A 24887-nucleotide genomic window follows, 5' to 3' on the forward strand; every position below is an offset into this window, starting at 1 on the left:
ATGGCAAGAGTAAGAAAGTAAAGATAAACTCTGAAGATGGGTAAAACGACAGTCTAGACCACATCCTGTAGGACTGCCTGACAAATATAGCCCCAGGACTTCTAATCTGCACTAACAATTATTCTTCTCTATTTCTAAGAACACAAAGGTGTAATTGTTTCGGCAGTGAACTCCTCGTAGTAGCTGTGACTTTACATACAGTACTCTGCCAAAAGATATTGTAGAAATATTCAGGTCCGTTGGTGCACTCACGTAGATGATATGGGTCCAGAGATGAGTATTGTTATGAGATTTCATCCCTTTTTTACCTTTATGGTGGTTAGTCATTAAAACAAAATCCTGTCTCCCAACTGGGCCCTGCCTAAAAGAACAAACAAGGATAATCTCCCCTCTCCTGGGGCACCAGGATGCACCTACCAGTTGGCGCTGGTAATGACGGTGACTTCTGGGTGGAAGCACTTGACCACTGTGGCTAATCAGAGGCTGCAATGGTAACCATTGGTGCACCTGGCATCAGCATTCATATCCTGGTTGCCATAATGCCTGGTGTTTGGTGAAGTGATGCTGTGATTGGCTACAGAGGTCATATCCTACCACCCAGGCTGTCTACTTGAATGTCACACAGCCAATGGCAATGCTGGCTGTTAGCTGCGTCCTGGGGCCCCAGGAGAGGAGAGTATACCCTCATTTGTTATTTTAGGCGGGGTCCAGCTGGAGGTCATGTTTTTTTTTAAATGACCAAGCCCCTTCAAACGTACTGTTCACTGTTCAGCCGTGTAGTTTTCATCCATGCAGTTTACTCTGTCAAAGATCAGATAAATTTATTGTCGAAGAATGAAATTCAAGCTCTACCTGGTGGCATAGTTTAATGGATCAGGCATCAGTTTCTTTATTACATCTAAGTATGTCAGTTGCAGAAGCATCATTACTAATGTTGGCCATAGATGTAAATATTTGTCAATCTCATCAGGAATGAATAGGTGGTGCCATTATACAAAATTATCTTTTATTTAAGAAATGAGAATTTCCAAAATTGGGAAATACAAACTGTTGACTTACTGATCCTTGATACAATAAGAACCATGTTCCATTGAGCCTGGCAAGATTTCTTATTAGGGAGAGCATCTAGTAGGAACGACAAGACTTGCTGTATAAGGCCATGCATTCTCCTCTGGAAAATTTATGCAGATGGAACAATGCTTTTACAGCGCGGATTGGGAAGGGTATCGTTTCTCCTTAAAGAGAGCACCTAGAAGGTGAGTGAGGAAAGGTATAAGGCCATTCATGCTCCTCTGGGAAATATGTAAATAAAGAGGATGGAACAATATCTCTGCAGCGCCACTAAGTCTCTTCACTCACTTTTTACGTGCTCTCCTTAAAAAGAAACTATACCCTTTCCGACCCACATCTATAGGCCTCTCATTAGCTAAGCCGGAAACCTACTGCACACTGATGAGAGGCAAAAACCCCGAAACAGATGTCTGTATATGGATTTCTATTTCGGACAGCCAGTCTAGATATGCTGATTCATAGTACACAAGGCATACTTGGAATAGCTGGCATACTGTTAGACCTTCACATTATTGCATGCATTAGTAATACATTCCAAACTGTTGAGTTCCACAGTATTGGCATTTTACTGTATTTACTATGTATGTGCTTATGATGTTTTTCTTACATCCGTGCAATACGTTGGACCCAATACTATGAATATGATGTGTGTGGAGCAGTAACATTTGTTGGTAACCTCTACTGATGCAATTGAATATGTTTTCGGTGAAGCGCATCAGTTATATCGAAGCTGAACAATAAAATGTAATACTAGAGAGAAATGTTGCTGATTTCCCTTGTCTTTTATACAGGAACAGTTCCCACAATTCAGGGCTTTGCTATGGTATGTTACATTCTAGTTAATCATGGTTGAAGTAGCATCTGGCAGTAACCGGCTCACAACCCTTTCATTTGGCAAACTACAGTGTGTCTGCTTTATTGCAAAACTATCGGCGTTGCTAGAGCCCATTGGTGCTTGTGAGCCTTCCTGAGACGTTGCATGTGCAGATGAATGGTGTTGTGGCATAACAGATTGCTCAATCCTAGCAGTCACATGGCGGCGATCGCTGTCTGGTTCTATATTTGCATATAGCTTATGTTTGATAGTAGTACATGTGGATTGTTTGTACTCACCACCCTTCTAATGCGGCTTCTGTAACTGTCTCATTTCTGAATTTGCATTGGTTTCATAACCAAATGAAAGTCAATAATAACAACTGTCAGTTTGTACTAAATAATGCTTGTATTGTACTGCAAGTTGGACAGAAGACTTTAATTATTGTTCTTTTTGTTTTTAAGCCGAAGACAGTTTGGCCCTAAAGACAAAGAAGAAGTGAAAATAATTGAACACCAAACTCAGCATCTGCGACTCATGCCTCATCTAGCCACGGCCCTGGCCATCACATTTACCAGCAGGTATTGTAGGCTTTCAGTTTGCTTCTCACTCCGACAAGTGATGTGACTAAAAAAATAGGTCACTAAAAGTAATGGCACATTCAAACGTAGCAATAGTTGTACAAAACTACACCTCTACGGCAGAAAGCTACACCTCTACGGCAGAAAGCTACACCTCTACGGCAGAAAGCTACACCTCTACGGCAGAAAGCTACACCTCTACGGCAGAAAGCTACACCTCTACGGCAGAAAGCTACACCTCTACGGCAGAAAGCTACACCTACAGCACAAAGCTACACCTCTACGGCAGAAAGCTACACCTCTACGGCACAGCATAAACCATAGTATTACTGTGATTGGCATGCTAAAGGAAACTGCTTATAAAAGTAATGGAACATTCACACATAGCTGTAGTGGCACAAATCCACTATGCAGCATATACCAACAGTATTGCTATGTTTGTTGGCTGTATCTTTTTTTTATATATATACAGTACAATGGAAACATTTTAGGCAATCAAGAATGCCTTCAAAAATAGAAGTATTAATAGTTTTTTGGTAAATTAACAAAATGCAAAGTGACTGAACAAAAGAGAAATCTAATTCACATCAGTATTTGGTGTGACCACCCTTTACCTTCACAGCAGCATCAGTTCTTCTAGGTAAACATGCACACAGTTTTTGAAGGAACTCTGCAGGGAGGTTGTGCCAAGCATTGTGGAGAACAAAGCACTGATCTTCTGTGGATGTTGGATTGCACAAATTCTTCTGTCTCTTCATGTAATGCCAGATAGGCTATGCGATGTTAAGATCAGAGCTCTGTGGGGCCGTATCATCACTTTCAGGACTCCTTGTTATTCTTTATGGCATTTCTTAAGTAGATTCTGATTTTGCAGCAGTTTTTCCACACATGATTTAAAACTTACACAGTACTGTACTTTAGGTAACTAAATTGACGTGATGTTTGCTATGCGAACATAAAATGGGGTCATTCACATTTGCAATCTTTCCCCTCATGGCACCGCGCTGTGATGCTATGCAGGGAGGAAAAAAATCGCAGCACATCCTTTCTTTTTGTGATATTGCCCACACCACTGTGACTGTAACAAGGGGGCGCCCTCTATATCTAGAGGAAAGAAGGTTTCTACACCAGCATAGAAGGGGGTTCTTCACTGTAAGAGCGGTGAGGCTGTGGAACTCTCTGCCTGAGGATGCGGGGATGTTGAACTCAATAAGAGTACAAGAGAGGCCTGCATGTCTTTCTTGGGCAATACAATATTATATGTTATAATCATTAATTAATTCAGAAGGGGATTTGATCCGAGGATTATTCCGATTGCCTTCCTCTGGATTAATATTGGGGGTAATAGGCTCAACTGGATGGGCATATGTTTTTTTCTTTTTGGCCTTACCTACTATGTTACTATGTTATGTTACTTTATTGACTTCCTGATGCATACTGTGTATTAGTATGCATCATCATTCTAAGGTCATACACGCTGCTTTATTTGGCCAGTGTTGCCAATGTGAGCAGCACTGACCAGTTAGAGCAGCGTGTAGTGTCTTAGGCCATATTCATGCAGCCGAGAAAACCATGCCAGTTCTGTGCGTTTCTTTGACTCACAGATCTCATGCGATCTATTAGCTCATTGTTTCCAATAGGTTAATTTACATGGGTGTTTTTTCTCTTGCACCGATCGGGCAAGTTGGAAAAACTGAAGTAGGTCCTATTTTCGTGCGATTCATGCACAAGAATAGGGCTTGAAATGTGCAGTCTCTTTCACACCACACGTACGAGGTGTCCATGCGCAAGTCTCGGTCAGAATCTCAATAGTTAATCGGCTGGGATATGCCACTCCGAACCCCGGACGATCAGCTGTTCAAGCACCCACTGTCAGCGCTACAATACAGGGTACAGTGCAGAATGTATCCCTCTGACCCCTGTGTAGTGGCCAGCACTGGTACTTGCAGGCGCAGCTCTCAATACAATCAATGTCAGCTGTGCCTGCAGTTGCTACCACTGGGCCACCACACAGGGGTCAGAGCGATGCAATTCCGTACTGTACCCTGTGTTGTGGCGCTGACACTGGGTGCCTAAACAGCTGATTGCCCGGGGTCCCAAGCGACAGCTCTCAGCCAATCAACTGTTGATAACCTTTTTTGAGGGTAGGTCATCAAAAGCATTTGTCCGGAAAAAACCCTTATCACAACAAAAGGGTTAAGACTTAAGAGACATAGTGCGGTAAAAAAAGTTGCTTAAAGTTTGCTACATTTGTACCAACTTCAATTGTAAAGTAAGAGTTACATACAGTGGCAAAAGAGACATTATAGGTGACATTTTGGGCACTCTGATGGCTGCCTTTACTGGTTGTTATCCAGTATCTGTTACCCATGGAAAAGGCGAAGCTAGCTAAGAAATACCCTAGAACATTAAAGGGGTTTTCTCACTACTTAAAATTGCTCCACAACCTCTGCTCTTCCTCATTTCTACTGACCCGAACATGTGACTGCTGCAGTCAATCACTGGCCACAGCAGTGACTTTCCATAGCCAGTGATTGGCTGTAGCAGTCACGTGGTCTGTTCGGCAGAAACCAGGAAAGACAGTGGATGTGGAGCAAGTTTAAGTTATGGGAGGTTAAGGGAGTTATGGGAGGTTATGGGAGTTAAAGAGGTCATGGCTTTTCTTGTTGGTTGTCACTCAGCATCTCATTTTGACTAGCAAATAGTTATGTTTACACTTTTCTCATTTCGCAATAAAGTTCATAGCTTAACCCCTTGACGACCACCATACGTCTTTTCACAGCGGCCATTAATAGGTTTTATTCTTTTCATGGCAGCTCCATCGAAGTCTGGCAGGGAGAGTGACAGCCAGGCACTTGCTCTAACAGTAGGGACCAAGGAACCATTTAGGGACCACAGCTTAACCCCTTACATACCGCGGTCAGTGCCACTGAAGAATGTAAAAGGCTTACAGAGCGAGGGGTCTCTTACCCATTGGACCCCCGCGATGTGATTGCGGGGTCCTGATGGGTTGCTATGGCACTTGAAGGCTTGAATATGGCCCAGCTACAGTGGCCTATGGGGCTCAGCCTCCAGGTCTGCGAGTTTGCTCTGGAAAAAAAATCACGTAGTATCACTGCATTTGTAAAGACCCAGACAAATATGTTAGTACATTATTATGTACACCATGAAAGAACATGCTGAAAATAGGTAATTTTGCCTTCCTTGCCTTACAAAAAACGGAATAGAAAGTGATTAAAATGTTGCATGGATCGATAAATGGTACTGTTAAAAAGTACAACTGATCCCGCAAAAAAAGCCCTTGACAAACACAGCACCATTGACAAAATAAAGTGTCTGACAAATGACAGAAATTCCCCTCAAAAAAATGTATAAAAGATATATACAGTACATTATATGTACTCAAAAATAATGTCATTTAAAAATACGACTTGTCCCGCAAAAAATACACCCTCATGGGGCTATGTCGGCAGAAAAAAGTTATGACTCCTGGAATGCAACGATGATGAAAACTGAAAAACATGTCGGTCATTAACGTGCAAACAGCCTTGGTCACTAAAGGGTTATGGAATCACAAGTTACATGAGAAACATAGCTACGTTTTCTTTCACCACCACCCACTGTTTCGTGGAAGACATGGCTGTCTTTGTTTCATCGAACATGGAAAGGAAAAGTCTTTTTAAGTCATAGTGGAAGCCTTTGACACCCACCTTCCACTTCTTAGAGGGCTATCCCAAACCTCATTCTTGAACAGTTCTGAGAAACCTAAAATGCTTGTCTTCAACCATTGAGCACATGATATGTGAGTCATAGCAAAAGGGAACATCTGCATCAAGAAAATAACTGTGTCCGCTACAAAATTACCAGTTTCATTAATCTTATCATTTGTTCTGTAGGTACGCTGGAGAAATGCTGGACGAGGATGTTTACCTTAACAGAGACCTGGTAGATAATCGTTCCTTGCAAGCACTTGTAGCAGGTCTAAAAGCTTACAGCACATGGGAGAATCTGTCGTGCTTACAGGACTGCCGAGAATGTACTGGAGGAATGGTAAGCCTTACGGCAGCCTTCAATGCTACAATTTTGTGAAAATTCTAAAGAAAAAGTAAATTGTGTAAGACAAAGTCAGCAACGACTGAGATAGAGAAGAATTGCCATGGAAAGTAAGATAATCCAAAAATATTTTTTGCCTACAGTATATAAATAATTAGAAACTTATTACATACGAGTACAAACTAGTACATATGATACGTATTGCCACCACTGCACATCAAACTTGGTTTGATGAAACAATGTGTAAATACATTGAAGAGAAATGGAGGGTCTTTTGACTACAAATTTAGAAAATTTCCTGCGATGAGCATGGAGAAGCTAAAAGCAGGTAAATTCGATGGACCACAAATCCTGGAACTCGTGATAGAACGGGGTTTCTGAGATTCAGTGTACAACTTTGGGGCGCGTGTGTTGTCGTTGTTTTGTATGGGAACCATAAGGCTGCAAACTCCGGTAAACTTGTGGAGAATAAGCAGACCTGATAGACAAAAACTAATGTTATTTTCAGAATCTATGACCCTAAGGGCTCCTTCCCACGGACAGATTTCCGCCGCTTTGCCCGCAGCTATTAGGTTCTATTGAACCTAATAGCTCAATGCTCACGGTGCGGAATTCCGCACCGTGAAATCACCCGTCCTTACCCGTCTCCATGGTGATGACTGAAGCCTTCTTCTCTGGCCGCCGCAACAGTCGCGCTTGCGCAGAGAAAAATCATCTCCTGGAGGCTCCGGGCTCACGAGCTGCATCCTGGCTCCTCCCCCTTCTCAGCATCATCGCGTAGCTCCGCCCCCGTCAGGTGGTGCCGATCAGCCAATGAGGTGGCTGTAATCGGCAGTGGAGCTCAGACTGGAGAAGAACATCCACGGTGCACCATGGGAGAAGACCCGCAGTGCACCATGGGAGAAGACCAGCGGTGCACCTTGGGAAAGGACGGCGACCATCTTGGAAGAAGATTTTTATAACTTCATGAAACAGCTTCATGGTGAGTAGAAACGCTCTAAAAAAATGATTTACATGGGTAGTTTGTAATGCTTGCTTAAAGGGGTTGTCTCACGCCGAAACGGGTTTTTTTTTTTATTCCATAGGCCCCCCGTTTGGCGCGAGACAAACCCAAGGGATGGGTTAAAAAAAAAAAAAGTTTATTACTTAACCGAATCCCCGCGCTGCGGCGACTTCTTTCTTCCTTTACCAAGATGGCCGCCGGGATCTTCACCCACGATGCACCGCGGGTCTTCTCCTATGGTGCACCGTGGGCTCTGTGCGGTCCATTGCCGATTCCAGCCTCCTGATTGGCTGGAATCGGCACACGTGACGGGGCGGAGCTACGAGGACCAGCTCTCCGGCACGAGCGGCCCCATTCACCAGGGAGAAGACCGGACTGCGCAAGCGCGTCTAAAAACGCCAGAAGACAGCGAATTTAGACGGAGCCATGGCGACGGGGACGCTAGCAACGGAGCAGGTAAGTGAATAACTTCTGTATGGCTTATAATTAATGCACGATGTATATTACAAAGTGCATTAATATGGCCATACAGAAGTGCTGAACCCCACTTGATTTCACGAGACAACCCCTTTAACATGGGGGACTGGGGTGTGAAAAATTTTTCGTTTTTGCCGCGGGACAACCCCTTTAACCCCTTGAGTGGCACGCCCGGAAATTTTCCGGGATGAGCTCCACTGCTCATAGTGACATAGCCCGGAAGATTTCCGGGCTATGTATCACTATGGGAGCTGCAGAGCACAATGCCATAAGCTGTGGCAGTGTGCTCTGCCTGCACAGACCCACAGAGAACAAAGCAAGGGCTTTGAAAAACCAGCAGAAGATATTGCCGATATGCCGGCTATCTCCTGCTTTGTTTACAGGTTGCCATAGAGACCATCGGCTTATCAGAAGCAAGGCGATGGTCTCTGTGGCAGGGAGAGCTTGGTGCTTGGCTGTCAGAGGACAGCTAGGTACCAGCTCTTACAGCAGAGATCAGAGAAAACCTCCGATCTCTGCTGTGTTAACCCTTTACATGCTGCAGTCTATGTGACTGCAGCATGTAAAGGGCTGTCACCATCGGACCCCCGGAATGTGATGAGGGGTCCTGATGGGTTCCTGTGGAAGTCCCCTAAAGGGACAAAAAAAATTAAAAAGAAGTTTAAAAATTATTTTAAAAAATTTATAAAAACACTTGTCTCCCTTTTTTTTTTTAACTTTGTCTTTATTGAACAGGTTGAAACATACATTCAGCGTTTTCACACTTTTGCAGGGTTTTTCTTTGTGTAAGTATGGCTTGTCTCAGCCGGCATTTTTTGTATTAATTATGTAAAACATAAAATAAAACATTAAAACAAACAAATTACATACATTAAATCAAAACTTTGACCCATTTTGACCACGGATTTTTTTTTTTTTTGGTCTACTGACATGTATGTTGAGGATCTTCCAAATTTTTGGAGGCCCCGCACGGCTACGGCACGGTCCGTGTTTCACCCTAGATAGGTGTGTCTCCTATTGCCACCTGTTCCTGGAACCAGCAAGTGTAGTAGAAGCAGTTTCTCAATCTATCTTTTACCCTTTGTGGTAGTAGTTGAATAAAACTCCCCCAGGTTTCGAAGAAGGCTTGTACCTTTTTTTCTTTAAAAAGTGATGTTTCTGCCCAGTCCATTTGAAACAGAAACGCTAGCTTGTCCAGGAACAGTCTGAATGGTGGCCCTGTTGGTTGTATCCATGTCTGTAAAATGGCCTTTAGTCCTGCTGCTGCTATGAAGTGTAGTAATTTTCTGACACCCCTTGAGCAGTGATAGATTTCGGGGTCTAAGTAGCCAAGTATTGCCCATGTTGGTTCTTGTGGGCAGAAATTCGTCAGGTGTGTTTTTGTGTAGTCGCCTATTCGTGTCCAGAAATCCTGTATTGAGGGGCATGTCCACAAACTGTGGTATAGGTTTGCGTGTGGTGCTTGACATTTGAAGCAGTTTGGGGTATCGTAGATTCCTATGTGATATCCTCTGCTTGGAGTTAGGTATGACCTATGGGCAATTTGCAATCTCATCTCCAGGAACCTAGCCGATGGTAAGTACCTATGTGCCGAGGTTAGAGATTTCATTATCAGTGTCGGTGTGAAATCGGGGTTGTCTGTGGCCCATTTACCCACCCCCGGATCAATGTCCTCCTGCTCTCTCATATTTCTTATTGCCCTGTACAGCTTTGAGATCATGCCCCGCGGACCCGTTTTCCTGGTCATCCATGTGTCGCCTGTTTGTACCCAATCAGGTTCTTGTAATCGTGGTATGAGTTCTGTGATGTAGTGTCTGACTTGCAGGTATGAGAATAGTGGAATTCGGAGTTCGGGGTATTTTTGTTTCATTTCGTCGTATGTTAAAACTCGTCGTTCTCTTATGTGTAATAGTTTATCTATAGTGTGTATTCCTTGGGCCCCCCATTCCATAAATATATTGTGGGGATTACCGTCTTGGAAGTTGGGGTTGTTCATTAATGACAAATACGGTGATGTTTGTGGCGATGTTTGGCTATCTTTGCGCAATTTATTCCATGTTTTCCAAGCCACCAGTATCAAGGGATTCTTTTTAGTTTTTTCTGGGAGTTCCGCATATGTGTGGTGGAGGATGTTCTGGAGTCGTGTTGCGCCGACCATTTCCTGTTCAAGTGGTCTGTTTGTGAAATGTGACTTATCGTGAATTCAGTCGTGGATGATTCGCGCCTGAGCTGCTAGATTGTAGTCTCTGATATTAGGTAGGTTAGTTCCTCCGTTCTCTCTATGTTTGTGTAGCGCTTTGAGCGCGATACGCGGTCTTCTTCCCCCCCATATGAAGTTCCTGTACAAGTAGTTTATTCTTTTTATATCTTTTAATTTTAAAAGTATGGGTAGTGAGTGTAGGATGTATAATAAGCGGGGAAATTCTATCATTTTTATTAGACTTATCCTTCCCAAGAAAGAGATCGTAAAGTTTTTCCATGTGTTTAGGGTAGTTTCTAGTTTTTTGATGTGGGGTTCTATGTTTGTATTATATAATTTGAGTGGGCTTCTTGTGATTTGTACTCCCAAATATTGTATAGCGTGTTTTTCCCACTTGAATAGGTATTGTGTTGCCCACGGGGGTTTGGCCGGTCCTCTGAGAAGCAAAGCCTCTGTTTTGTCTAGATTTAAAGTGTAGCCCGAGAGTTTACCGATTTTCTTGACGTCTTGTAATATGGGGGCTAGTGTTTCCCTAGGGTTGTTTATCACCAGTAGGAGATCGTCTGCAAATGCTTCAACTTTTATCTTGGTACCCCCGCAGGTCGCCCCTGTAAAGAGTGTCGTTTGTGTCAAGTGTCTAAGTAATGGGTCTATTGATAAATTAAATAACAGTGGTGAGAGAGGGCAGCCTTGTCTGGCTCCTCTAAATAGGTCTATGTTGGGGGTGTTAAGGCCGTTGACTGTGAGGGTCGTAGTGGCGTTCGTTTGCGTCGTGTCTATGTAATTCGCAAAGATCTGTCCAAAACCTCTTTTTTCCAGTATTATGTTTAAGAATGGCCAGGCCATCTTATCGAAGGCTTTTTCTGCGTCCAGACTCAGTAACATCGTAGTCTGGCCCTCGGGGTTTTGTGCTGCGACCGTCGCCGCTATGGCGGCTCTGATGTTCTTTAGAGCACTTCTCCCCTGTGTGAAGCCTTTCTGTGCTGGATCTAGTATGGATGGGAGGATTAGCTGGAGTCTGTTGGCTAGTATCTTGGACAGAAATTTGTAATCACAGTTTAGCAGTGCTATTGGTCTGTAGGATCTTGGGTCTGTCAGGTCCTTGTTTGGTTTAGGGAGCAATATCGTTCTCGATGTTCCAAAGTCTTCTGTCTGTGTGTTGTTTGTGTATATTGTGTTGTAGAGTTGGGTCAGGACTGGCACAATGTCTGCTATTAATATTTTGTAATATTCTGTCGAGAATCCGTCGGGGCCCGGTGTTTTTCCCCCTTGTGCTGTTGTGATCACCTCTCGTACCTCTTCCTCCTGTATGTCGGCGTCTAGTAGGGATTTTTGCCCTTCTGTTAGTTTTGGTAGGTTCACGGATTCTAAGAAGTTGTTTATGTCTTGTATATTTGTTGGTTCTGCCCTATATAAATTTTCGAGATATTCGTGTAGTATTTGAGCCACCTCTTCTTGTTTTGTTGTAAGATGATCCCCATTAATGTGTCTTAAGGTCAGTATTGGTTTGTGTGGTTGTCTTTGTTTGGTCAAGTTGGCTAGCAATCGTCCCGTTTTGTTACCCCACCTGTAGAATTTGTTTTTTGTTATTTGGTTTTGCCAATGTGCGTGGGTATGTACAAACGTATTTAGTAGGTGTTTCGCTGTGAGAAAGGTTTGGTATGAGTTGTCATTGTGGGAGTTCGTATGTTCTTTTTGTGCTTCTAGGAGGGAGTGATGTAATGCCTCAAATTCCGTTTGGAATTTTTTCCTCCTATGGGACAAGTAGCTTATGATGTGGCCCCTCATCACTGCCTTTGAAGCCTGCCAGAATAGGTTTGTGTTGTCAATGTGCGCACTATTGTCGTCTGCATAGTTGTTCCAGTGGATTTTCAGGTATGCTCTAAAGTCCTCTGATTCCCATAGGAATGAGGGGAAGCGCCATATTTTGGTTAGCCTTTGTGGGGTTCTCAGTTGTAGTCTCATTACTATCGGTGCGTGGTCGCTAAGGGATATTGGGTGGATTTCCGATTGGTGGTGGTATTCAAAGATGCTGTTCGATATTAAGAAAAAGTCTATGCGTGAGAATGAGTGGTAGGCGTTAGAGCAGCATGTGTATTCTTTGCTAGTGGGGTTCAGGAGTCGCCATGGGTCACATACACTGAGTTGTTCTTTAAGTGTTAATAGTGCGTGTGTGGTTGAAGTTGCTTGGGTAGATGGTCCCGTTCTGTCTAGTGTTTCGTCTTGTATGCTGTTAAAATCACCTCCCAGAATCACTCTGTCGCCTAGATATGGTTGTAGTTTCTCTATTAGTGTGGCATAAAATGTTGGTTGGTCAGTGTTGGGGGCATAGACGTTCACCAAGGCGTACGTTTGTTCATCCATTTTCATTCTCACTATTAGGTATCTTCCCTCTGGGTCCGCTATGCTTTGCAGTATTGTGTGTGGCATGTTTTTTCTGGTCAGGATAGCTACCCCTCGTGATGCTGATGTGTGTGAGGCCGTGTAACATGCGTCTATCCATGGTGCTCTCAGTTCTCCCTTCCCCTCTTTTTTCCAATGTGTTTCCTGTAGGAACACTATGTCTGGTTTATATCGTTTCAGGTGTGTCAGTACTTTTTTCCGTTTAATGGGTGTATTACGTCCGTCTACGTTCCAAGATAGTGTTTGTATTGTGGTGGGTGTTTGGTATTCTGTTGTTTCTAAGTCTCTAGACATGTTGGTTGGTGTGGTTTGGTCATAATTACCGTAGTTTTTGCCTCTTTTTTTTTGTCGCATCCCTCGGTCCCAGCGAGCCGCGGATGCAACTGGGTGTTGATCGTGCCGTGCCTGCGGGGCCTCCTGATCCTCCTAGTGGTCCGTTTTTTAAAGGTCAGATGGGTCGGAAAAAAAGAAAAAAACATGAAAAATGTGAGAAACATAGTAATAATGAACATGTAAACTTTAAACATCTATTTCGCCTTTTCTTTTTGCGTGGCGAGCGCCACATCCACTGTGTTTGGAACAGGATTGTAGTAAAGAGCAACAGTACAGTTCCTTTTTCCATTCTTTTTCAGCCTTGTTCTCCGTTCTCTTCCATCTGTAGGTGTCTTCTTGCTTCCTCCGGGGTATTGAATATTAAGGATTTGTTACCGTCTTGTATCCGGAGTTTTGCTGGGTACAGCAATTGGAAGCGTGTGTTTCGTTCGTGCAAGCTTTGGCAGATCGGGGTGAACAGTTTGCGCTTCTGTGACACCGCCACCGAGAAGTCTTGGAACAGCAGGATCTTTGCCCCTTGTATTATCAGTTCTCCTTGTCGTCTGTAGGCTCGTAGAATTGCTTCTTTTGTTGTCCAGTGCATATATTTTGCTATCACTGGGCGAGGTCTGCTTCTGTTGTTACGCCCATCCCCTGGTGGGCCGATTCTGTGGGCTCTTTCTATTGTTAGGGGGTCATTGGGTATATCGATCTGTAGCGCTTGCGGTAGATCCGTGGTTAGGTAGGCTATAAGCTGGCTGTTAGATACTGTCTCCGGTATTCCCACGAAGCGGAGGTTATTGCGACGGTGTCTATTCTCCAGATCGTCGACTTTTTCCCGGAGCATTTCAGTTTCTGTCTGGCTTCTTTGTAGCGCGGTTTCTAGCGTTGTGATGGTCTGTTCTATGTTCTGGTTTTTTGTTTCTAGTTCTGTCAGCCTTTGGGTGTTATCTGTTATTTGTGACATTGCTGAGTTTATGGATTTGTGCAACGCCTCAAGTCTGTTATCAAATAAAGGGAGAAGCATTTTTGAGACCTCTTGTGCCACTAGTGTCGCCTGCGTCATTTCTGCACTGTTCGTTGGTTGTTCGTTAGTTTGTATAGAAGAAGTGTCCATTGCTTCGTAGTCAGAGCTTGGTGAAACCGCAGCGCGTGGTGGAGTATTTTTTAGAGGGGATGCAGATTGATGCGCGGTCTTACTCTCTTTTTCCTTGATGTTTTTGACGGGTTTACTTTTTTGTTTTCCACCTGTGGTTGTTTTGTCTATGTCTGACTGGCGGGTTGCTCGTGCTGGGGTGCCTGCACTTCTTTCGTTTAGATATTTGTCCATTTTTCTTTAATGACTTCTCGGTGTCAAGTGTTTTGTGCGAGTTTGTTGTATTAGAAGTTGTTTCCTGTATCCGGGTTGTTGGTGTTTTGTTGCGGTTTATTTTTTGTTGTGGATGTAGCTTTTTGTCCTAGATCTATTTATTCATGTCTTTTTTGTTTAGTGTCTTTATGTCAGGTCCCGGCTTTTCCTTTGTTATTTCTGTCTTGTTTTCCTTCTTTCCCACTTTCCCAGTGTTTTTTGTTTTGTTTGGGTATTGTTTGTGCTTAGAGTGGGCTTCGGGTGGGTTTCGGGGGAGGGCTATGTTTTCCTGTAGTTTTTTGTTTGTGTTCCCGGTTTTGGGACCCTTTCTGTTATGCCTGTTATGGTGCTTGGGGTTTTCCCCTACTGTGGCTTCTGTTCGGCTCCTCCCCCTGACTCTTATGGTGGGCGGGGTTTGTCCCTGACGTCACGGCCACAAATCTAGGCCGCGGCTTCAAGCGCCGCTAGGCCGCAATGTTCCGGCTGTTCCCCTGCAGGGTCGCCGCTGCCGGGATGTCTCTTGGGCCGTTCGGAAGCCTCCCAGGGCTTCACTTCCTGCCTGGCGCTGAGTGAGGGCCTTGTCTGTTGGGGTGTGGGGTCGCGGCCTCTATCGCCGTCCGGCCTCTACCGCCGTCTGGCCCCGGCTCTCTGGCGGCCCCCCGATGTGTCACTTTACCCTCGGTGGGGCTCCCGTGCCTCTCAGCTGCTCCCCAAGGCTCTCACCCTCCTTGCGGCCCGGTCGGCGGTGATCGCGGCTCTCGCGGCCGGAAATCTAGGCCGCGGTCTCAGGTGCGTCACGAGTGCTCCCGGTGCGTCTCTGGAAGAAGTCGGCGGGTCTGCGCGCCTTACCGGATACCTTCCAGGCAGGTAAGGGCCCGGTGGCTTTTGGGGTCGGGATCCTACTGTTCTTCCCGGCCGCGTCCCGCTCCTTCTTTCTTTTCCCCGCGGGTCAGATCGGGTGGTTGGCCGGGGGCTTTCCGAATACCCCTCGGATGTGGGGGTCTTCCGCCTAGCAAGCGGGGGTGAGGTCTGTTCCCCGCAGCTGCTATTTTTCGGGCACTAGAGGGTCCCGATGGCTCTGGGATGTAGTGTCGGCAGGAGCTCTTTGGGGCACGTCCTGCTCCCTCTGTGTCTTGTGCGGAAGTCCACTTGTCTCCCTTTTACTTTGTAAAAAAACAAAAATAAAATCACACATGTGGTATCCATGCGTCGTAATGACCCAGAGAAGGAAGTTAATACATTATTTAACCCCTTAATGACATGGCTCCTTTTTTTCTTTTTTCCCCATTTCTTTTTTTCCTCCCTCCTGTTTAAAAAATCACAACTTGTCCCGCAAAAAACAAGCCCTTATATGGCCATGTCAATGGAAAAATGAAAAAGTTATGGCTCTTGAGACGCAACTGCAAAATTAGTTGAAATTCAATGATTAGACCATTTTAAAAAACCTGCCCTGGTGGGCACGACAGGGTGGTAGGAAACCCGCCACTCAAGGGGTTAACAGGGTCCAAGATTTCATCTTCCTTGGATCCAAAATCAATTGCAATGGGCAATCTGGACCTGAGATCAAGAGACGGATTACACTTGGTAGGAATGCAAGGAATGAAAAAGATCTGGAAAAGCAGGCATATTAGCATTGCAACAAAAACCAGACTGGTCAATGCAATCGTCTTTCCCATAACGACATATGGTTGCGAAAGTTGGACGCTCAGAAAAACAGAAGGAAAATTGATGGGTTGGAACTATGGTGCTGGAGGAGAATGTTACGGATACCTTGGACTGCCATGACAATGAGCAAGGTAGTGTTATATCGTGTTGAACTGAAAATATCACTAAAGGGCAAAATCATCAGACAGTGGCTCTCTTTTTTTTGGACATGTGATGTGCGCTAATTCACTGGAAACAGTACTGATGCTTGGCAAGGTCAGTGGAAAGAGAAGATCAGGACGACAAAGAACAACATTGCTAGATACAATAAAGGCCACCACGAACATGTCAATCGCAGAATTCAAAGAAGCCGTGAAAGACAGAAATGCGTGGAGAACGTTGATCCATGGAGTGACCGAGGGTTGGATGCGACTGAATGGATAGGCATCATCAATCATCACAGTTATAATGACGACAAAGACATTTCATCCGGCCTGAATATATTCTTTTGGTCTTTAGCTTATTTAGGAGACAATAGAGGGTAATGATCACACTGTCCGCCCAGCAGGCAGACATGGTACTGGCTCTAGTTCATCATGTGATGCTTTGCCAATCTACCTTGGGATTGCTATCACAAAATAAAGGAAGAGAAGGTAGGAAGAAATCTAAAAATCAAGATGATGCCTGATATATATCAGATAAGAGGCTGTACTGCTTGGAACACAGTTCAGTATACGTAGGAGACATACAATGTGTGATAGGCAATCAGGCTCAGTGACAGAAGAATTTTCGCTGGAGTGGCCCATTAAACCCCTTATGGACGTGGTCTTTTTTTTCTCATTTGTGGGCCGAGTTGTATTTTTCATTGGTACCATTTCCTGTACACATATTTTACTGCAAAACCTGTAAACAAACAATTTCACCATCGTTGGGAGATAGCCCAGTCAATTTACACATCCGACTTTGCAAAAGATCATGTAGTTCTAATTTTTTACATGTCGTTAAGATCTAAGCCAATAGTAAGAAATCAATTTTGCAGCTTTGAAAGACCTATGTGAGCTACGTAATACCCCAAAACAGCAACATTTTTGCAATTTTTTCACTTGTTGCTCAATATCTCCTAAAGTACGTATCCATTAGTAAAACGTATATGCACCCTTTTTAAATTAGATTAAATTAGCTAAAATTTGAGCCCTCCCCTAGCTCTGTACATCTAGTACTTTCCAAGATACAGCTCTTCAAACATGAAACAGAAAGGTAGAGACTTGTATTTGTAGTGTGGTACTGGAACGTGGTCATAGCCTGGTGCAGGATTAGAATGTGATCAGGAATGGTACCAGAAGGTCATTACCAGGAGAGTAGAGTTGATGGTTCTGGAACAGTTGATATGATCTGCAATACAGGAATGTCAGAGCTGTGCTTGTAGTATAGAATACACACTTGGAATACACTCGAAATGGCTTGAGGCAGGGTCTAAGAAAAGCAGGTGGATGGAACCATGTTAAAAGCTGCCCTATGAACCATAACACTGACACTCAGAGAGAGAACTGGCTGGGACAATACACAGCAGACCTTGATGAACTCTTTACAAACAGCTGCAATGAAATGGATTAGGGATATATTTCCCTATCGGCATAATCATACTGTCTCGCAGAATAAAGTTATATCACTCTTACCGCAATGTGTACACTGTAGAAACAGCACTCTTAGTCCAGTCAAATTAGACACAAAAAAGGGCTTGTAGTTCTAATTTTTTTATATGTTGTTAGGACCTAAGCCAATAATAAGAAACCAAGTTTGCAGCTTTGAAAGACCTGTGTGAGCTACGTAATACCCCCACAAAACAGCAAAATTTTAGCAATTTTTTCACTTTTTGCTCAATATCTACTAAAGTATGTATCTGACAGAAAGAGTTATATATGCTTTTTTTAAAGTAGATTAAATTTGCTAAAATTTGAGCCCTCCCTAACTCCGTACGTTCAGTACTGAGCTAGTACTTTCTACAGCTCTTCAAAAATTGGGCATTTGTTCCACAAAGTCAAACATTTTCGTTTTAGTCATGTATCTTGTCAAATATAGTAAAAAAAGCTTTTATGCCCCTGAGACTCGAGGGTTGGAAGATAGGTTGTAGAATATCTCCAATACAGATCACTTCCCAATTTAAATATCTCGGGATTTATATTTCTAGAGATCACACGCTGAGCTTTGCTTTGAATATTTCCCCCCTTTTAATATCTCTGCAACATAAACTCAAAACATGGAGCACCCTACAATTATCTGTGGCCGCTAGAACAAATCTTACTAAAATGATTGTCTCCCCAAATATCTATATTGCCTAGAACACGCAGACACAATCATTACCCCAGACATGTTTCAATAAGACCAACTCATCGGTAGTGTCCTTCATTTGGGGGAAATCTAGAGCTAAGCTTCGTATGGAGACCCTACAGCGCCCTAAAGACATGGCAGGAACGGCGCTACCAGATTTTAAGCTGTATTATTTGGCTGGACAAGTTATGTATGTTCAGCACTGGTTGTTAAACACTCCCCTCCCAAACTCCGGACACCACCTAATGGTCTTTTGTCCAAAATTTCCCTCTGGATTGATCTGGAGAAACTAGAGCTGTTGGCCAAGCACATGGTACCTATTCATAAAGTGGCAGTTCGAGTGTGGCAGACATGTAAATCACTGACTAAATATGTAGGTACCCCTTTAAAAAAACCTCTTTCATCTCCAGGAAAAGCTCAACCTCCCACCCTCCCCCCACTACTAAGAATAGCTGTCAGTTTTGTGCTGTTTTAAGAGCTTCACGCTAAGCTATATTAACCCTTTGAATAGCAAGTGTAATACAGATACAATTAATATATTCACAGGTTCCTCTCTAGCCAATGCACATTCAGTTGCAGTCACAAGGATCCATAATCTTGTCAAGAAACGTTACACAATGTTGAAATCTGATCACTAATTACTTTTAGCAGAAATAACATTGGTCAGAGTAATGCAGTGTATGGGTCTCAGTATGGGAAATTTTTCTCTTCGGTGTATAAAGGACATATATATACTATGAAAGCTGGTGCTTGTTTATTCAGAATTAGGTTTTGTCCGGTTTCACTTTTTTTGCCTCTGCAAAGTTTGAATCATCTCTGTAGCACTGCGGCCCGTTAGTAGTGTTATTGCTCTAATGTTGTTGCTCTCAGTAACAAAATAATCTTGTAGATTTGATATTGATGACTAATAAAATGATGTTTACAGTGTAAACTTTCAAGACTACATAGGCACAGCTTGATGAAGAGGCCTAAGGGACCTTTCACATGGGACGGAATTAGTCCGCATGGACATTTCTGCATCATAATGTTATCCCTATGGGGCTTGAATTCTTCTTTAATCGTTCTGGTAAAATCCGCTCATCTTTACATCAAAACTGTAAGATGAAATTCTGCAGTGTAGAAGTTTGCTGCTGCGGAATTAACATACAGGAGATGTAGTTGCACACCTAAAGTATTCGGGAAAAAAACAAGACGTTCCGCAGAACACATTCCGCAGTTAAAAGCACACTAAAATCTGCAGTAATTGACTAAATCCACATCTGCGCTGCGTGCTGTTAACAATTCTATGCCATCTAAAAAGTTCCTAAGTAGCTTCGAAAATTTGCACTGTTAGCATAATCATTTTGCTTCGACAAGATTACTTCATTTCTCTTACTGAGAGCAGTAACATTTTGTTCTGCTGGCTAACACCGGTCCAGATGACCGGATTTGAATAGCTAATTCCACGGTCACCATCCGTGTGAACGATCCGCGGTAATACACAGGCATTGAAGGGCACGTAGTTTCGAAGTTTCCTTCACACCTGCCGGTAGGAATTGCGTATTCCACCGCAAACATAAAAAAAGCAGTATTGTTATGTTCGTGTGGGCACATAAGCACAGGGCCCACACGAACGTGCCCAAACAGGAGTTAGGGACCATAAAAAAGGCAACCTAAAACGGATTTCAGACTGGATGTGCTGACAAACACCAACTGGACAGAGAACTGAATACTGCGGACTGAACTGACGGACAGACATAACATAGGGACCAAATGACCAAAACACTCGCCTTGCATACCTGTACACATAAGCGGATGATATAGCTATTAAAGTACGAGGTATTGGTTCGTATATTGGCCAAAATACTTAAGCCCGCAAGCCGCGATTAAGGCTCCTTGTTGTCTTGCAGATCCTTACACTAGCAAAACAATATGTACCAGAGGACCCTAAGGGCCACCCTAGCCCAGATATGGCAAACAAACTCAGCAGGACAAAGCAGAGACAAAGTGACAGAAAATAAACGTAAGAACGGACATGAACCATCAAGACACCAAACACACAGCAAGCTGCAACGGACAAGGATACATGACTGCTCACCCTGGACAACAAAACAGACACTGACAGGAGCTGGGTATATATGTGAGCAAAGACCCAGGGGATTGGCTAGCATGAGATCACCACATCCAGCCAGCACAATCATGCCACACCTGTGGGGCTGTGCTGCTAGAAACCATAGTACTACAGGTCCCAGCAGCACAACCTAACAAGTATGCTTTTAGGGAGGGAGAATGAATATGAATGATGTCCCAAGTTGAACTTTTGCCTCTGGTTCTGCTGTCTCCTTAGTAGATGGTGGCATTGCAACCATATAAATGTGCAATACTTAAGTGAAAATGGGAAGATGTAACAATACCTCTGCAGTGTCACCTATTGCGAGCCAAAGCTAGAATAACCATGCATAGACAGCTGTTTTAGGGTGATTGTGCAGCAGGTTTCTGGCTTGGCTAGTGAGAGGCTCACAATTCCCAGTCATTGTTATAATGCTTGTTAAAAAGTCTGACATTGAGTTGCAGGAATGCTGCCTTCCAGTAGGTGGTTTCTAGAGGTATTGTTCCATATTCCTATTTGCATATTTCCTAGAGTTTACATTTACCGTATATACCGGCGTATAAGGCGACGGGGCGTATAAGACGACCCCCCAACTGTCACCTTATACGCCGGTATACAGTGGAGAAAAAAAAATAAATTCATTACTCACCTCCCACGGCGTTCTGTCGCGCTCCGGCAGGATGTCGCTCGCTCCGGCAGGCTGTCGCTCGCTCCTCGTCCCCGGCGCAGCATAGCTTTCTGAAGGTGGGGCTTGAAATCCCCACTTCCAGAAAGCTAATACACACGCCGGCAGCCATGACATCATTGAATGGCTGTGATTGGCTAAAGCACACGTGGCTTCAGCCAATCACACTATTCAATGACATCATTGAATGGGTGTGATTGCTAACACGTGCGCCTTCAGCCAATCACAGCCATTCAATGATGTCATTGAATAGTGTGATTGGCTGAAGCCACGTGTGCTTTAGCCAATCACAGCCATTCAATGCTGTCATGGCTGCCGGCGTGTGTATTAGCTTTCTGGAAGCGGGGATTTCAAGCCCCGCATTCAGAAAGCTATGCTGCGCCGGGGACGAGGAGCGAGCGACAGCCTGCCGGAGCGCGACAGAACGCCGGGGGAGGTGAGTAATAAAATTTTTTTTTTTACACTTTTTTTTTTTTGTATTACCGGCGCATAAGACGACCCCCGACTGCAGAGCAGATTTTTCGGGGTTCAAAAGTCGTCTTATACGCCGGTATATACGGTAGTTAATTGAGAAAAACAATCCACTAACACTTCTATTTTTGAAAGCATTCTTACTTTTGCAGCACATATTCCACACCTGACTAAAACAATATACATAGTGTATGTATGTATGTATGTATAGGAAGCCTATAATGGCTGCTAATCTCCATTACAGGAACATAAAATGAGTTTCATGCATACTGTAACTTGTGTGTGATGTTCCCCATTCTCTTAGTACAGTATGTGTTCCTAACAATTATTTCTTACTATAAAAGTAGTTGCTTTTGCTACTCTATTTCACAGATTGTCAATACTAGATGTCGCATGCTGAAATAATTATAATAATATTGTTGGTGCTTAAAAGTTTGTGAACCCTTCAAAATTTTCCATATTTCTTCTTATATTTGACCTAAACCTACATCAGAATTTCACACAAGGTCTAAAAGTAGATAAAGAGAACCAAATCATACAAATGAGTCAAAAATATTAGACTTGGTCATTTATTTAGTGAGGAAAGTGATCAAAACTTACATGTCTGTAAGTGGCCATAGTATGTTAATCTTCACTTGTGTAGCAATAACTGCATCTAAATGTTTCTGATAATTGTTGACTTGTCCTGCACATCTACAATTTTAGCCCATTCCTCTATACAAAACTGCTTCAACTCTGTTATGTTGGTGGGTTTCCTCCCCAGGACTGCTCACTTCAGGTCCTTCCACAACACTTCTATAGTATTATTTCAGAACCTCAGAAGAGTCGGTGATCCGGGGATTATTCCGATTTGGCAGGTTGAAGTCAGGAAGAAATTTGTTCCCTAAATGGGGAAAATCGGCTTCTACCTTATTGGATCAACATTGGGGGTAATAGGCTGAACTGGATGGACAACTGTCTATTTACCTTACACACTATGATACTATGTAACTTTGACTTGGCCATTCCAAAACTTTTACTATATTTTTCTTTAATCATTCTTTTGTAGAACAACTTGTGTGCTTTGGGTCATTGTCTTGTTGCATGACCCAGGTTTCCTTGGGATTCACCTCATGGACAGATGTCCTGGCATTTTCCTTTTATAATTTGTTGCTGCAATTCAGAATTCATTGTTGCGTCAATGATGGCAAGCCATCCTGGCCCAGATGCAGCAAAACAGACCCAAACCATGATACTACCGCCACTGTGTTTCACACAGATGGGATGAGGTTTTTATGCTGTTAAGCCGTGGTTTTCTTTAACCAAACAGTGCTTCTCATTTAAGCCTAAAAACTTTTTTTTTGGTCTCATCCGTCCTCAAAACATTTTTCCAATAACCTTCTAGCTTGTCCAGATGATCTCTAGCAAACTATGGACAGGCAGTAATGTTCTTTTTGGAGAGCAGCGGATATGTCCTTGCAATCTTGCCATGCACACCATTGGTACTCTTTGTCCTCCTGATGGTGGACTCATGAACATTACCATTAGCTAATGTGAGAAAGGACTTTAGTTGCTTAGAGGTTACATTGGGTTCCTTTGTGACCCTGCGGCTTTTATACGCCTTGCTCTTGGCGTGATCTTTGTTGGTTGACCACTTCTAGAGAGGGCTTAAAGGGGTTGTCTCGCGAAATCAAGTGGGGTTATACACTTCTGTATGGCCATATTAATGCACTTTGTAATATACATCGTGCATTAAATATGAGCCATACAGAAGTTATTCACTTACCTGCTCCGTTGCTAGCGCCCCCGTCGCCATGGTTCCGTCTAATTTCGCTGGCGGCTTGCTTTTTTAGACGCGCTTGCGCAGTCCGGTCTTCTGCTCTGAGCACGAGCCGCTTCAGTGTGCTCGCCGCTACAGCTCTTCTGCGCATGCGCAGACGAGCTGTATCTTCTCGGGAGCGTGCTGGAGCAGCCATTCTGCTACCATCCTCTCTTAGAGGAAGGTGCAGAAACTGGAGCCGCCCAGCCGAGAAGCCCAGCCCAGCCGAGAAGCCGCCCAGGTAAGTGATGGGTGACGGACTGACGCTGTGGCCCCGGAGCCTACCGCTGTGGCCCCGGAGCCTACCGCTGTGGCCCCGGGGCCTACCGCTGTGGCCCCAGAGCCTACCGCTGTGGCCCCGGGGCCTACCGCTGTGGCCCCAGAGCCTACCGCTGTGGCCCCGGGGCCTACCGCTGTGGCCCCGGGGCCTACCGCTGTGGCCCCGGGGCCTACCGCTGGGGAGCCGGGGCCTAGCGCTGGGGAGCCGGGGCCTAGCGCTGGGGAGCCGGGGCCTAGCGCGGGGGAGCTGGGGCCTAACGCCGGTTACCTGCTGCCTGGCGTGTGCCGTGGTCGGCGGCCGCGGTGGGTCCGATCGGCGGCTGCGGGGCGTCTGGTTGTCAGGGAGACACAGCTGGTAGCGTCTCGGGAGCGCACACGTCGGGCTACAGCAAGCGATGGGAAAAGAGCCGGCGGCCATCTTGGGAAACTTTTTATAAGTTGCTGAAACGCTGGAACTGTAAGTAGAAACCGGCTAGAAAAGTCATTTACAGGGGGGCTTAGTAATGTATGCTTAATAAGGGGGACTGGGCAAAAAAAAAATGTCACTGCTTCCTCGAGACAACCCCTTTAAGCTTGAATGATCTTGAATTTCTACATGATCTGTCTGACTGTGGATTGGTGGAGTCTAAACTCTTTGGAAAGATTAACAAAACTATCTCTAGTCTGATGAACATCAACAACCCTTCTACTTAGGGCATCAGAAATCTTTTTTATTAGTGGTGACATGCTACACTTCCACAAATATGTGTTGTGAAGATGACATTTTTGATAGATTCCTGTTCTTTAAATAAAGTTGGTCTCCTGTTCACACCTGATTGTCTTTCCATTGATTGAAGACACCTGACTTTAATTTCATGTTCAATTTATCTGCTAATCCTAAAGGTTCACATACTTTTGCCACTCAAACATGTGACATTGGATCATTTTCCTTAATAAATAAATAAGCAAATCTAATATTTTTATTCATTAGTTTTATTTGGTTCTCTATCTACTTTTAGGACTTGTGTAAAATCTGATGTAATTTTAGGTAAAAAATAAGCAGAAATATGGAGAATTCTGAAGAATTCACAAACTTTCAAGCTCCACTGTACTTTTATGGTAATAGATTTAGAATAACCTGTATTTTATTCATTTACATCCCTGCTTATTCTGAGCTTAGATGCCCAGTGGGTGGTTTTAGCAGCGATTCACAACTATTTCTGTATATAGAGTCATGCATAGATTGCTGTCAATCACAGCACCCATTGGACTGTTCGGCTCAAAATAAACAGAGGTTTAAATGAATAAAATAGAAGTTATGCTGAATTTTAAAGGGGTTGTCCCGCGAAAGC

General features: G+C 43.9%; 1 protein-coding gene across 1 annotated transcript in view; it reads left to right on the plus strand.

Annotated features, from left to right (window-relative positions):
• ACOXL (acyl-CoA oxidase like) overlaps positions 1–24887 on the plus strand; it is a 387512-nt gene that overhangs the window by 175153 nt on the left and 187472 nt on the right. The window contains exons 11-12 of the mRNA XM_066595986.1: positions 2350–2466; positions 6363–6516. Of these exons, the coding sequence (XP_066452083.1) occupies positions 2350–2466; positions 6363–6516 (271 nt within the window). The remainder of the gene's footprint in view (positions 1–2349; positions 2467–6362; positions 6517–24887) is intronic.

Source organism: Eleutherodactylus coqui, chromosome 3, assembly GCF_035609145.1.
Source record: "Eleutherodactylus coqui strain aEleCoq1 chromosome 3, aEleCoq1.hap1, whole genome shotgun sequence".
NCBI classification, from domain to species: Eukaryota; Metazoa; Chordata; class Amphibia; order Anura; family Eleutherodactylidae; genus Eleutherodactylus; species Eleutherodactylus coqui.